General features: G+C 54.8%; 5 protein-coding genes across 5 annotated transcripts; 1 reads left to right on the top strand and 4 right to left on the bottom strand.

Moving 5' to 3' along the window:
• Positions 1–60: 60 nt before the first annotated feature.
• On the bottom strand, positions 61–2,551 carry HER10_EVM0001073 (uncharacterized protein). Its single transcript, XM_035470834.1, has 3 exons — positions 2,378–2,551; positions 928–2,314; positions 61–835 (listed from the first exon to the last, which is right to left on the bottom strand). The coding sequence occupies exons 1-3, from the start codon at positions 2,408–2,410 to the stop codon at positions 327–329; spliced, it is 1,929 nt and encodes a 642-aa protein (XP_035336855.1). The 5' UTR covers positions 2,411–2,551; the 3' UTR covers positions 61–326.
• Positions 2,552–3,350: 799 nt separating this feature from the next.
• On the bottom strand, positions 3,351–4,368 carry HER10_EVM0007356 (uncharacterized protein; the record flags this gene model as incomplete). Its single annotated transcript, XM_035476915.1, has 3 exons — positions 3,351–3,596; positions 3,689–4,101; positions 4,260–4,368. 3 exons carry the CDS (start codon positions 4,366–4,368, stop codon positions 3,351–3,353), a joined length of 768 nt encoding a protein of 255 aa, XP_035337358.1.
• Positions 4,369–5,325: 957 nt separating this feature from the next.
• On the bottom strand, positions 5,326–5,812 carry HER10_EVM0004428 (uncharacterized protein; the record flags this gene model as incomplete). Its single annotated transcript, XM_035474075.1, has 2 exons — positions 5,326–5,508; positions 5,669–5,812. 2 exons carry the CDS (start codon positions 5,810–5,812, stop codon positions 5,326–5,328), a joined length of 327 nt encoding a protein of 108 aa, XP_035337124.1.
• Positions 5,813–7,344: 1,532 nt separating this feature from the next.
• HER10_EVM0011538 (RNase P subunit p30) lies at positions 7,345–8,791 on the top strand (the record flags this gene model as incomplete). Its single annotated transcript, XM_035480967.1, has 1 exon — positions 7,345–8,791. Exon 1 carries the CDS (start codon positions 7,739–7,741, stop codon positions 8,789–8,791), a length of 1,053 nt encoding a protein of 350 aa, XP_035337718.1. The 5' UTR covers positions 7,345–7,738.
• A 319-nt stretch (positions 8,792–9,110) lies between these two features.
• On the bottom strand, positions 9,111–12,243 carry HER10_EVM0013209 (uncharacterized protein). The gene is made up of 3 exons (XM_035482573.1): positions 10,373–12,243; positions 10,009–10,298; positions 9,111–9,941 (listed from the first exon to the last, which is right to left on the bottom strand). The coding sequence occupies exons 1-3, from the start codon at positions 10,840–10,842 to the stop codon at positions 9,661–9,663; spliced, it is 1,041 nt and encodes a 346-aa protein (XP_035337852.1). The 5' UTR covers positions 10,843–12,243; the 3' UTR covers positions 9,111–9,660.
• Between the last annotated feature and the right edge of the window lie 418 nt (positions 12,244–12,661).

Consider the following 12,661-nt stretch of genomic DNA (forward strand, 5'->3'; position numbering starts at 1 on the left):
CGGGGTATTAACCCCTATTTCGAAACTATCAAAGCATAATCATTGTGACCGTGTTATTTTGTTGTATTCCATGTTTCCGATTTTCCCCTTGCAAGATGTTCCATTGTACATAATGAAAACTACAAGAAAGGACTACCACGTCCGATATTATTTAGGCCGTCTTGTTTCGCAATCTCAAAACTCATTTCAGAGAACCACGGTAAAAAAAAAAGAAGAAGAAGAGGTGTTTCCGCTAACGCCACGCTATGCAACAAATAATGACAGCAATGATACACAGAAAATGATATCGCACAAGTCTCCAAAACCCCATCACCGAGTCCACCATTCTAGACACCAGCAAAAGTCTTGCCGATAATCTGACTCCCCACAACCTCAGTCGAGCGCTGCGCCTCCTCCTCTTCACTCAGCATCCGACTCCACAGCCTCAGCTCGTCGACGCTCACGTTCCTCTTCTCGAGCTCCCACTTGACGCTCCCAGGCAAAGATGACGAGGAGGAGCCGCCGCCACCGATCAAGGGCACGGCATCGCCACCAACCTCGCCGGGACCCTTGCCGTTATTCTTGGACAAGATGCCGAAGCGCAGGCCGACCTCGGTGACGGTGACGAGGATGGAGATGACGATGAGGACGATGATGATCCAGGTGATGTAGCTCATCTTTGCGTCGGCGACCGAGTCGGACAGGATCTCGGCGAGGTCGAGGAAGACGCGGCAGCGCTCGTTGAGGACCTTGATGCGCGGGTCGATTTCGAGGTACTCCCGGATGGCGACGTACAAGGGGTGGAGGGTGGGCTCCGAGTCCCAGAAGAAGTTGGGGACGTCGAGGATGTTGGATGCTGGTGAGGTTTGTTAGACGAGGGACTTCATAGTTGAAGGGCAACGCGTGTTTGCGAGTATGCCACAAGAAAAAAACAGAAAGGCGACTTACAAAGGTTGATGTCGACACGGCTCTTGAATAACCGGCCCAGGATCTTGACAATTTCCGTTCTCGTCATGTTCAGCTCGCCCGTGAGTGCGAGCCTCTTGGGAACGTGCTGCGCATCCAGCATCGTCTCACTCATGCGCTCCTCAAACAGACATAATTTTGTGCTCTGCGCGATGGCGTGACTGATGGTCAACTTCACCATGTGGTCGCTGCGCGGCAGCAGGGTAATCATGTCGTTGAAGATGCGAGGCCGCTTCACGTCGTGGCTATACTCGAAGTGGAACTCCTCCGTCTCAAAGTCCTCCTCGTCCAGCGGGCGGGTGAGTAGCGAGAGTCCGGCCTCGTTCTGGGCAAACGTCAGGTCCGCGAGGATGTCCTTCTCCTGATGCTCTGTGAAATTCCAAAAGACGACGACACCGTATGAGAAGAGGAACATCTCGGCAAAGGCCTTTGCATCTGGGATCCGCGCCATCGGGGATAGGTTGGGGTCGTCGGGGGATTGCTCGCGGTGATTGCGTTGGGAGGACTCGTCACCGAATCCGTTGTTGCCGTTCATGGGGCTCCCGTGGACGGGGCTGCCATTGTATCCGTCTTCAAAGTACCCCTCGTGATAGTCGCGCTGCTCGCTTCGCTCAATCTCCATATCTAGCACCGTCTTGCCGCTTCCGGGCGTCTTGACAATCGGCCGGCTGCGAAGACGGTAGCCCTCGGTGCCGTTCAGGAGAGGTAAAGAGTACACGACGTAGAGGCAGTCGTCGTAAAGCTTCGTCTTTGCGTCGTGCTTGGTTCGTAGGAAGTCGGCTGTCGATTTCATCTTGTATGATTGCGCCGTACAATACGCGGTTAGCCTAGCCAGCTTTTCCTTGCGCTGAACCTTGGGAAGACGCTCCGCGTAACTTTTGCCCCGGATACCGCCTCTCTTGCGTAGCACGTCAAGCTCCTCGTCGCGTAGCGGCCTGTTCTCTTCCATCTCAATCTCCTTCGCCATCTTCGTCGCTTCCTCATCCAGGTCCTCGTCCGAGCCTGGCTTCTCGTCCGTTTCGGGCAACAGCACGAGCTTCTCGCTGATCTTGGTCGTGCGCGACGGCATGTTCTGGCCGCCCGTCCTAGACTGTAGATTGGGCAGCCCTGTGCTGGGGCGTCGAGCGCTTGCAAGGCCATTTCCAGGCCGCTGCGGCGGAGGTTGTGGTTGAGACTGAGGTTGAGGCTGGGGCTGGTTCTGCGGTGGCTGCACTCGAGGCTGGCCCGAGGGGATATCGTAGGCGTGCTGGAGGACGTTGTCGACGGAGATGAAGCGCATCGCAGGTCGAGCGGGAACGTTTCCGATGCCGGTATCCTGACGTTGGAGGGCACCTCTCGGAGGTGGAGGTCGTTCTCGCGAGTCGGTCACCTACAGTAGGCTCGCATTAGCATTTCACGTAGACTTGATTATGGAGACGGGGGTGCGACGGACCAGCACCGACGGGCCTCGTTTTACGGGCGCCATTCTTGCGATTGTCTCGGGGGTTGTTGGAATTGAATGATTAGAGAAAACGGTGTCTCTATCGCACAAATTGTGCAGATATCATCGAACAGAGGTTGCGATCAAAGATGTCTAGAGGTCAAAGACACCAAGTCTCATTGGGTGGTTGTCCGCGTGGTGTCGACATGACGGAAGCAGCTCAGGAAACTTCAGAGCGCTTGCACCGCCACAGTTCCACATGTGGCTGACCACATGTAGATACGTCATACCTTTTTCAATCAACACCAAGGACTCATTCTCACGATGGTCCTACTTCCGAGTATTCTGCAAGAAAAAGGAAATGGAGACAAAATAAGTATGATAGAAATTTTCAAAATCACGGGCGAGCCTCAGGTGTAACGATGTAAGGATTTTGCACGAGACCCGAACTCGCGCCCTATGAGTGCGGGACAATTCAAACGGGGACATTTCCCGCTACGTCACAGGCCTGATGATAGAATCACATCTCGTTGTCTATTATAAAGGTGTCGAGGGCGGGTGATTCGCGTGAACCTGGACGTGTTGGTGGCTTATTCACAAAGTTCGGTTGAATACACGTTGGGTATCTGTAGGTCCGCCTGACGGGTCTTCTCCAAGTGAGTATATTCGTTGACGATCGAAGGCTCTGTAAATCTCAGTGGTATCTGATTCTATACGAACAACAGACTCACAAACCAAGAAAGTTAAGAGATCTTGAACTTAGGTTTGCTTTGTTGGGTCGCCTTAGGGTAATGACCTGGTGCCGTGATAAAATCCAAAAGTTGAAACACTACCAAACAACACAACAACAATATGATTCAAGCCAATCTCACTGATTTTAGCTCTTCATAGCAGTAGGTATATCTCTGAACAACGATCGTAAGTCATAAGTCCCCCTGGATCCGTTTATCCGTCCAAGTTACATATAGGAAATCTCACGATGGCTTTACACCTCTCTGGCAATGATCCCATTCAATGACCGGTCATCTTGTCTTCTCCGCTCATGTGCAAGAGTCAAACCCTCTGACGCGACTGCCACGGCCCACAACAGCGCCAGTCCCGCGCTGACAATGACGAGAATTTGCTCGTTCTCGTCGAGCGAGGTCTCTGTCAATATACTCGACGCCTGCGACAATTGGACGATGAAGAGTGCAACCCACGAGCTTGAGACGATGTAGTGCAAGTTCTCGGTCTAGAGATTCTCTAGTCAGCTTCCTTCACCTGTGTATCAACTGAAGCACCTTAGAAGTACTGGTACGAGGAGAATGAGAGAGCAAGACGTACCTCAACCTCCTCCAATACCTTCTCCCAGAACTTACTAACCCTCTTCTCGCCCCTATTCCGCCGAATAATACCCTCAATACGTTGCATAGGTAGACATACAACCAACTCCCCATAGCCCCTTGCCAGAGCATCTGCGAGCGCCACCAGCCTCTCAACCCTCTCACGCTCCCGCCCCTCCATCTCGTCGAGACTTGACCGAGTTTCACGAGCCAGGCCACGGTAGAGGGCAGGCAGCTCGCTGAAGTGACCCAGCACGGTCCTTGCCGTGGGCGGCTGACGCATGGGTAGGCGATTATACAGGTACCGGTTCTCCGCCGGCGTAAAAGACCTGCCCAACAGAACGGCCGCGGCAAGACCACGTTGAGAGGGGCCAGAATGCGTAACTTGATTGGGTTCCGTATGGTAGTCTTGTCCTGATTGGGGGAAGGAAGTTATTCAATGTTAGCCAAGGAACTTTTGCAATGACAGGAGCCTCCTACGAGACGTAGAACCGGAGCAGCCGTCTCACCGGCCCCCAAAACGTATCCACATGAACAGACAGAGAAAAGGAGAAGGAGAGAAGCAGACATACCTTGCTGCACCTGTTCGGCAACGCCGTCAGGAAAGATGGGGGCCACCGGACGCTGAGGCTGTCCTCGGCCACCCCGCGTGCGTCGTTGGTCTCGCTGTCTATGCGACATGATGCAACATGGGCTGATGTAACGATTCGAGAAGCGATCCGATACGACGGCGCTGTACGAACTTTCGAAATGAGACATTGCGGCACGGTGAAACTTTGAGCGACTGTTCGATATAAAGAAGCTCGTGTACGGACGTCGTTTCCTGTTGTTTGGCGAGGGATCTCGTCCCAGCAACGGATTACAAACCTGACAAGATGCCAAATTTGGATATCTTGCGTATGTTGGAGATGGATCGCAACCACGGGCAAGGAGAAACCCGCCCCGGAAGACTACGTGAAGGGCGATATGAAGTGGAATCACGGCCAGGAGAGCCCCGACCTTGGGAGATTGATGACGGGAGTAGACTGAAATCGCGGATGCCCAGGAGAATCCCGCCCGGGAGTCCTGAAGAAGAGAAGAAGATGGACCAGAATCACGGGCGTTGACTGACAATACCGCCGCGCTCTTGGCAAAAAGACTTCCTGCTTCCTCGCAGGAAGAAATGATGACAAGCCAGAGCGACCAAACAGAGTTGGCAGAAAGTAAGCCTCAGCAGCTCACATCCCTCCAGATACGTGGCGAAAATCCAAAAATCCCAAGCCTCATCGTGGAAATGCCAGAAACTCAATTATCGTTAACGCGTGTCGATGGATCCTCCCCCTAACGCCTAGCCAGCATGGTATCTTGCCTAGAATCACACACGAAAAAGCAAAACAACCACTAGTATGTACTCATCCACTCCTGCAGATGGGAAGACTTGAAAGGGACGGGAGTACAGAGACCGGAGACAAGCCTTTCCCTCAGCAAAAGCCCCAAATCCGTTCGTCATCGCCAGTTCCTCCGGCCTTCGTCCTGCTTCTCCCCACGATACCCGAAATCCGCTTTCCTCTCAAGTCCGCTCTCCTCGCGTCGTCGCGCCTTGCCCGCACTTGGACTTGGTGAAAGAACCTCCGATGGGCGAGAGTCAGGTGACCGCTCTCATCGGTACTGAGGCGGAGCTTGGCCCCAACCCTGGGGAGGCTGACCATGCACTTGCGGGGGCGGCATCTGTCCTCCGCCCTTCATGGCCGTGACGTCGGGACGATTCTCCAGCGGCTGGGCAAAGTTACAAATGTGGCAGACGACGTCAGTGTAGCCCTTGAAGGACAGGGGTATGACGGGCTAGAATTGGTGGGTTAGCTTTAGATATCCCATCTTTTAGTCTCACAAAGGCAGGCCAGTGACATGGAATGGGAGTTCGACAAGGGCTTGAATAAGAGGTACACATAGAGAGGTTCATAAGACACGGAAAGAACACGAATCAATGTGCACAAAGACTCACAATCCAGCAGAATGTGAACCAAGGATGGCTCTTGATGACATGGCCAGACATGTTACCGCAGTTGTAACACTGGCAGACCATGCCCTCGTAGCCCTCGACAGGCTTACGGAAGGTGTGCTCTCCGCACACGAAGAAGAAGAACATTGCGGCGATTGATCAGACGTATGCACGCTCAGTTGCTGTAGGTGCAGGTTGGAAAGCAGCAGTAGTGGCGGGCGGCGGTTGGGTTTGGGCGACTTTTCCGTCGGATGATGGCGGTAAGACTTCCTCCGCCCCGGCGTATCGCGCTTAGGTGGGCTGATGGCGGAAATCGACGGGTGAGACAGAGAAAAGCTCTGTAGGTAAGGCAGATCGGTCAGCCAGTATTTTCTCGAGCTGCGTGGCCTGGGTAAGCGACGACTTTGTTGGACGTCGGAGGTTGCGCCGGGAGTTGAAGGAAGAAAAGGCCGTTGGACGCGGAAGGAACAGTTGACGTTGGCGGAGGAGTGGATGTCCTTAAACGGGAGAAAATGGCAGGCCACTCGCACCTTGAGGTACCTTAAGGCCAATAAAAGCAGGTAAGCAACCCAGTCCAATGAGCGCGAGAGAGCTACGTTAAGCTGTACGGTGTGATGTATCCTGGGCTTAGCTTCTGGCTTTGCTTGCCGAGATGCAGGAATCCCAATTTTTGATAGGTTCCCGACAGACCAACAAGAACCAGAAGGCAAAAGGTTTAGAATGTGGCCCAAGCTTAAGAGGGAATTTGATTGATGGCTGGCGGGTGAGGAGAGCAAATGAGGGACGAACGACTTTCTTGCTAGCTTTGGTGTCACGGGTGTGTGACAGTCTTGCGTGTCCCCTCGAGGCGGTGCATCCTTGGCGATCCAGCCAGTAGCCTCAAACTTGGTGATATTCTACCGACATTCATCCACATCTCCTTGAATGTGGTAGCTACAGGAGAAGGACGAACATCTAGAAATCTAGAGACGTCGTTCCCGTGACACATACTCAGGGGAACTATGGGGTGCATGACAGGAGACCCCTCGTCCGTCTGATACCTCGGCGACTGCAGCAACGCTTCTCAATTCCCTTTATGCCCATTAATGCAGTTCGTTCGGGTAATTTTCTCGTGTGGAATGGAACTTCATGCTCCCAAAGTTGCGAGGTTCCTCCCCGTTCGGCACCTCTCAGCTGCCCATTTCAGCCAATTCGCCTGGCGGGCTGAAAAGTCTAGGATCATCCGTGGATGCCGCTGCAGTCTAGGTTTTCTGTTGGCGACCAAAAGGGGGAAGGGGAAAGCTCACTGCGCCATTCAATCGTTACGTGGAAACTGTGTTATCTGCCATGTGCAACTCTATTCACTGCAACTGAATGCAAACCTTGACATTTGCCATCACTAGTACCGCTCATCAGGGCCCTTGAGGAAGAATAGAAGATTGGAAGCTACAGCTGCTAGGGAGGCAGCCTGCCACGCCTGCCAAACCAACGAGGGCGATCTTCTTGCGCAGGGCATGTCATCGCCTCCACTCCAGTCCGATGTTTCCGCACCCCGTTCTTCCCGCTGTTACCTCCGGACAAAAAGCGCCCAGCCATCAGTGACACCTCAATCAGTGGCTTGAGTGGCACGAGTGGGAAAAGGTCACCTAAGAGGCTAAGGTAAGCAAAGATGAGTTTAGCGCCATGCAAGCCACTTTAGGCCCCACGTTTCTTAAAGTCAACCTCCATACCTAGTAACCTTTTTGCCTGTGTGGGTGCGTCATCCCAGCACCAGAACCGAACCCCGCGGAACCAACCTAACACCGACCTCCGTCCTGCGTCCAAAAAATTTCGGCGACGCGCTGTACCACGAGAGTCAACCTCGAAGCCATGAAGGTTGCGACATCAATTCGACCAGCAGCAACGCCGTGAGCTCAAAGTCTTTGCTCTAGCCACCGATTTATCACTGCGATATAACTTCGAGGAAGGTACCGTGCACGCATTCGGCGCCGAGCCAGGACAAACACCCGACCACACCAAGAAAACAATCACCGCAAGCTCCCATGCGCCAAACCCCACGATAGCTTCATCGAAAATCCTCCCAACTAACCCAAAATGCTCTACGACCTCAACATCCCGTGGTCCCCAACCACATCCCCCGCCGACCTCGCCCGCACAATCTCCTTCGCCTCCTCCCTAGGCTACACAGTCCTCGCCCTCAACCACACAATAACGCCCCCGATCCCCTCGCAAATCACAAACCCGCTCCCAAAGTTCCCATCACAGTCAACGACAACAGCAATACCATCACCACCAACAGGGACCACATCACAACCCCCCCAACAACAACCTTCCAAACAACCAACAATCCTCCACCGCGCAACAGTGACCCTCTCAGACCCCTCCCAAAACTACCGCCTCCCAACCCTCGCCCTAGCCTACGACATCCTCGCCGTCCGTCCCACCACAGAAAAGGCCTTCCAGGCAGCCTGCCTCTCCATGGCCGAGCCCTCCCTCATCTCCCTCGACCTGACGCAGCACTTCCCCTTCCACTTCCGCCCGAAACCCCTCATGGCCGCCGTCGCCCGCGGCGTCAAGTTCGAAGTCTGCTACGCCCAGGTCCTCGCTTCTTCGTCTTCCTCTTCTTCCGCCTCTGGTGGAGGCATCGGCCCCCCGCCCGACGCGAGAGCCCGCGCGACCTTCATCTCGAACTTTGCCTCCCTCGTCCGCGCGACAAAGGGCCGCGGTATCGTCGTCTCCAGCGAGGCGCGCGGCGCGCTGGGGTTGAGGGCGCCCAACGACGTTGTCAACTTGCTCGCCGTGTGGGGGTTGGGCAGCGAAAGGGGCACCGAAGCGTTGGGCGTCAATCCGCGCGGCGTCGTGGTCAACGAAGGGATCAAGAGGAGCGGGTTCCGGGGCGTCGTGAACGTGCTCGAGGTCGGGGGGCGGGAGAGCGATGTGAAGAAGAATCAGCAGCAGCAGCAGCAGGGGAAGAAGGGCAAGAAGCAACAAGGCGGCGGCGCAGGTGGTGGTGGTGGTGACAAGGGCAATGCGCAGAAGCGCAAGACGCCTGATGAGGGTGGTGATGGCGCGCAGCCTACGGTTAGCAAGAGGCAGGCCAAGAAGTTGCGGTTAGCTCTCAAGGAACAGGAAAAGGAGGCTTCATAGATGCTTAGGTCAGGAACAAAAAGAAGAGAAGAACAGAAGAAAAGGGCGTGAGAATGGTATGGGTAGATATTGGGTTGGGCGGAAGTCATTTACGCTTTATGATACCCCTTAGAAGAGAGCATTCTTGAATCTCTGTATACCTCTTGATCAGAATATCAACGCCTTTCACAAGCTGAGGATGGCGACGATAGATTCACCGATGTAAAGAGCAGTCATCCATCCCTCACACAGCACAAGAGATGCGTTATGAAACTTGACCATCTCCTTTCGAATGCAATCGTATATAAGTTTGGGGATAAGGGCCTAGGTGGGTGCAAGTGTTTGGGTGTTGCCTTTTTGTTTTTCGATGCCTTCAAGAAATGAATTATGTACAACCGCGGGGGGGATATGTGTGTATGTTGGCTCAACTTCTCCAAATCCCTCTCCATCTTCCCATTACACACGCCACACCATGTTGAAGCTTTCCAGAAAACCAACCTCATCGCACGCGCGCAGTCGGTCGAGACGTGTGGTCGTAAGGAGGGTGAAGGGTGGATTTTGTCTGACGCTGCCTCCTTTTTCCACGTTCCTCGCTCTCTCGTATATACCACCATGCCAAACCGAGACCTCTCCTTCCCCTATTTCACCATTAAAAACCCCTTCCTTTCCAACCAACTTCCCCCTTTTTCCAAGAATCGAAAAATCTAGGGTATTTCGTATGCCGTTGCTGAACCACTTTCAAGTCGTCAACGACGTCGCCTAGGTACGTCTTATGCATACGCAGTATATGCAACCCAACCTCCCTCCCCTGGGTACCACCTCACAGTCCGATTAAAACCCTCCCTCAGCACTTGCATGTCGACCAGAGAGTTTAACAAGTAGTCGATCCTTTAAGCTGGGGGCGTCGCACGAGCCTGGAGCTGCGCAGTCGCTTGCAAGAGATTGCCGAGCTGGAGAGATCTTGTCAATGCAAGGCCGCTAACGGCGACCTGGGGTTGAGCGGGGTTCGCGGCGATCGGTGCGACGGGCGTTGCTGCAGCGGGCTGGTTGGCAGCGCCGTTGCCGTTGAGGCCGCCAAGGTTGACGGAGGCGGACGGTTTGCTGACAGCGGGCGCGTTGCCCACGAGGGGGGCAGCCGGGGGTTGAGGGGCAGCGGGAGCCGGAGCAGGTTCTATCCATCCAGTTTTAGCCTATCCTCGAGCCTGTCTCAAACCGTTCACAAGGAGAATGCCACTTACGAGCTGCTGCGGGAGGCGGGGTGGCCGCAGGAGCCGCCGCAGGGGGCGGGTTCGATTTCAAGCCAGCGAATGGATCTGTCGGTGGAGGTCCCGGAATGACCAGAGGCGCTTTCGATGCCGCAGGAGCGGCTGGCGGTGCCGCCGGGGCTGCGGGAGCTGCAGGAGCCGGTGCAGCAGGCTGGGCCGCAGGAGGAGCAGCCGGGGGAGCAGCCGGGGGAGCAGCCGGAGGCGGAGGCGGAGCAGCAGCGGGCGGCGTTTGCGTGACCAACTGCGTGATGATCTGCGGAGGCCTATGATATGTTGGTCAGTGATCTCATCTCATCATATTGAGTAGTCCCGCGTTCGCTAGGTTGAGAAAGCTTACGGAGGAGCCTGCGTAACGAAGACCGTCAACGGCGCAGGTACTGAGGCATTCTGGTAGATCGTCTTCGTGACAGTGACCGGCGGCGGAGCTGGAGGAGCTGGAGGGCAAGCGTTGTTCGGCTTGTTGCGGTTGCCCTGGTTGTTTCTGCTGCCGCCGTTGAGAGCGTCCAAGATGCCGGCGATGAGGTTGCCCTGTCCCGATCCTCCTCCATTCGCTCCCTTGTTCAGAGATCCAGCATTTCCAAGGTTCACCGTCTTCACTTCAACCGCGCCCGCGTTGGCGCCCTCTACGTTGACGTTTCCGCTTCCATCGATGTTGATGTTTTGTCTCTTGTCGACAGCCGCGCCCTGCTTTGTCGTCAACCCAAATTCATCACCAATCTCGACGAAGTTGTCCCGCGGTATGTTGAGTGAACGCACCTGAGCGATTGTTGTTAGAGTTGCCACGGCGAAGAGTAGACTATGCCTCATCGTGGGCTCGGGGGCGAAAGCTGGAGACCTTCGAGTGTCGCCAGCGTTTCTCGATTTCGATATTTTCCACTATTCGTATCCTTCCTTTTCACTATTTGCTTTTTCAAAGAGCGAGTTCAACAGGCCAGCCGTCGGTGAGTTCGTTGGGATCAACCCTAGGATCGAAAAGAGTGTATTGGTTTGTGGAGTGTTCCGTAAACCTTCGCGATTACGAAAGGAAAGAGTTACGGGCAGACAGACAGCGACCTGCAGAACATGTCCAGAGTTCAATGAGATAAGACGGCCAAGACCCCCGAGTAGTGAGAGTGATCAAGAGGGTGTGCGGGTACTAAGAAAAGACGAGAGATGTGACCAGAAATGGGTCTGAGGGGGGGTGTGAGGACAAGAGAATGTGAGAGGTGTGAATCTTGGTCAGAGACTGAATGCCGTATTTTCCGTGTCTTTCCCGCCAGGAACAGGCACGCACACACGCAGAGAGTTTGGGTAAGGAGAGCGAGAAGTAAAGGAAAGATGGGACGAAGCTCCATCAAACCACAAAAACAGTCGAGTCTTGAGTTGCGGGAGCCGCAAAGATTAATCGAAAAGGGGACCACGGTCGAGAATCACGAATTGGCCCATGTCAATGCCCAGCCATGCACCATCAGATTGGCTCTTCGGCGCACCGGGTGCCAAAATGCTTGCCAATGCTTGGCCATGGCTAGCCGGGGTGGGCTTCGCCGCTTCATGGTGGACGAGCAGCCAGACAGGGCAAAAAGAAGCTGGACGGGGGCCTGGAACTGGTACGATGGACGTCTTGTCGAAGGCGACAAGTCTTCTGATTTGACTGAATCGACTCTCGATGGAGCAAGGGAGACCAGGGTTTCTGTCAGGAACGCTGCAGACTCGATCAGTGCGGTTCAGGGCGGCCAAGAAACGCCAGGGGCCCGCTCCCCGCCATGCTGCATGCTCGCCTAAGGTACGCAGTATGGCTCACCTCATCCATGTCCAACATTGTCGGGTCGGGCTAGGGATCGTGAAAAGGTCGATCGGAGATGGAGGCCGTGTGAAGCAAGGTGTCGTGGAGCCGCTGCAGAAGGGTCCGGGAGGGCGTCGAGAGAGGTTAGAAGCATTCCAATCATTCCACGGCGCTGGCGAGGAAGAACCCTGGGCTGGGCTTGCTGGGGCTCAAGGGTGTGAGACATGCCCCAGACGAAGACCGTCTGAGACGGGGGGGCACAGTGGCAGAGCCACCAGAGCCACCCCAAACTCGCGCCAGGGCTCCGAAACTGCGAGAGCGCCAGACCTGCGAGCCACACCCTTCGGCCACTAGTCCAAGTGACAGCCAACGCAAGCCAACGCTAGCTTCTAGAGGGCAACTGCAACGATGAACCGTCGAGACCCGACTTCGACGATGGTCCATCCCATCCCATTGTGTCTGTGTCCGTGATGTGTGACGTGATGCTAGTTTGATGAGGAAGCCATGCGAGGGGCGGACATGATGCGAAAGACCGACGGCGGCTTCAAAATCTCGGTGGCCACGGGTGCCATAGGTATCCCACTCCATGATCCATCCTTGGCCCTCATCCCTCCGCTGTCCAGTACACCACGCCTCGAATCTGTACGGATACACCAGCAACGAGGTATCCGTAGATGAGTGAAACAATGTTTCCCACGGGTATGCGGGATATTCTTTTTGGCTTTCGTTCTATCCCAGCATGTCGCCATCAACAACGTTGCCGCTACTGCTGGAACTGCTACAAACTGCTTCCTTGACTCGTGTTCGTGGTGACGATCGTTGAAAATAGAACCCGCATCGCAATCACGAAAAACTCTCATTTCG

This window comes from Colletotrichum scovillei (genome assembly GCF_011075155.1).
Source record: "Colletotrichum scovillei strain TJNH1 chromosome Unknown Contig00002, whole genome shotgun sequence".
Taxonomy (NCBI): Eukaryota; Fungi; Ascomycota; class Sordariomycetes; order Glomerellales; family Glomerellaceae; genus Colletotrichum; species Colletotrichum scovillei.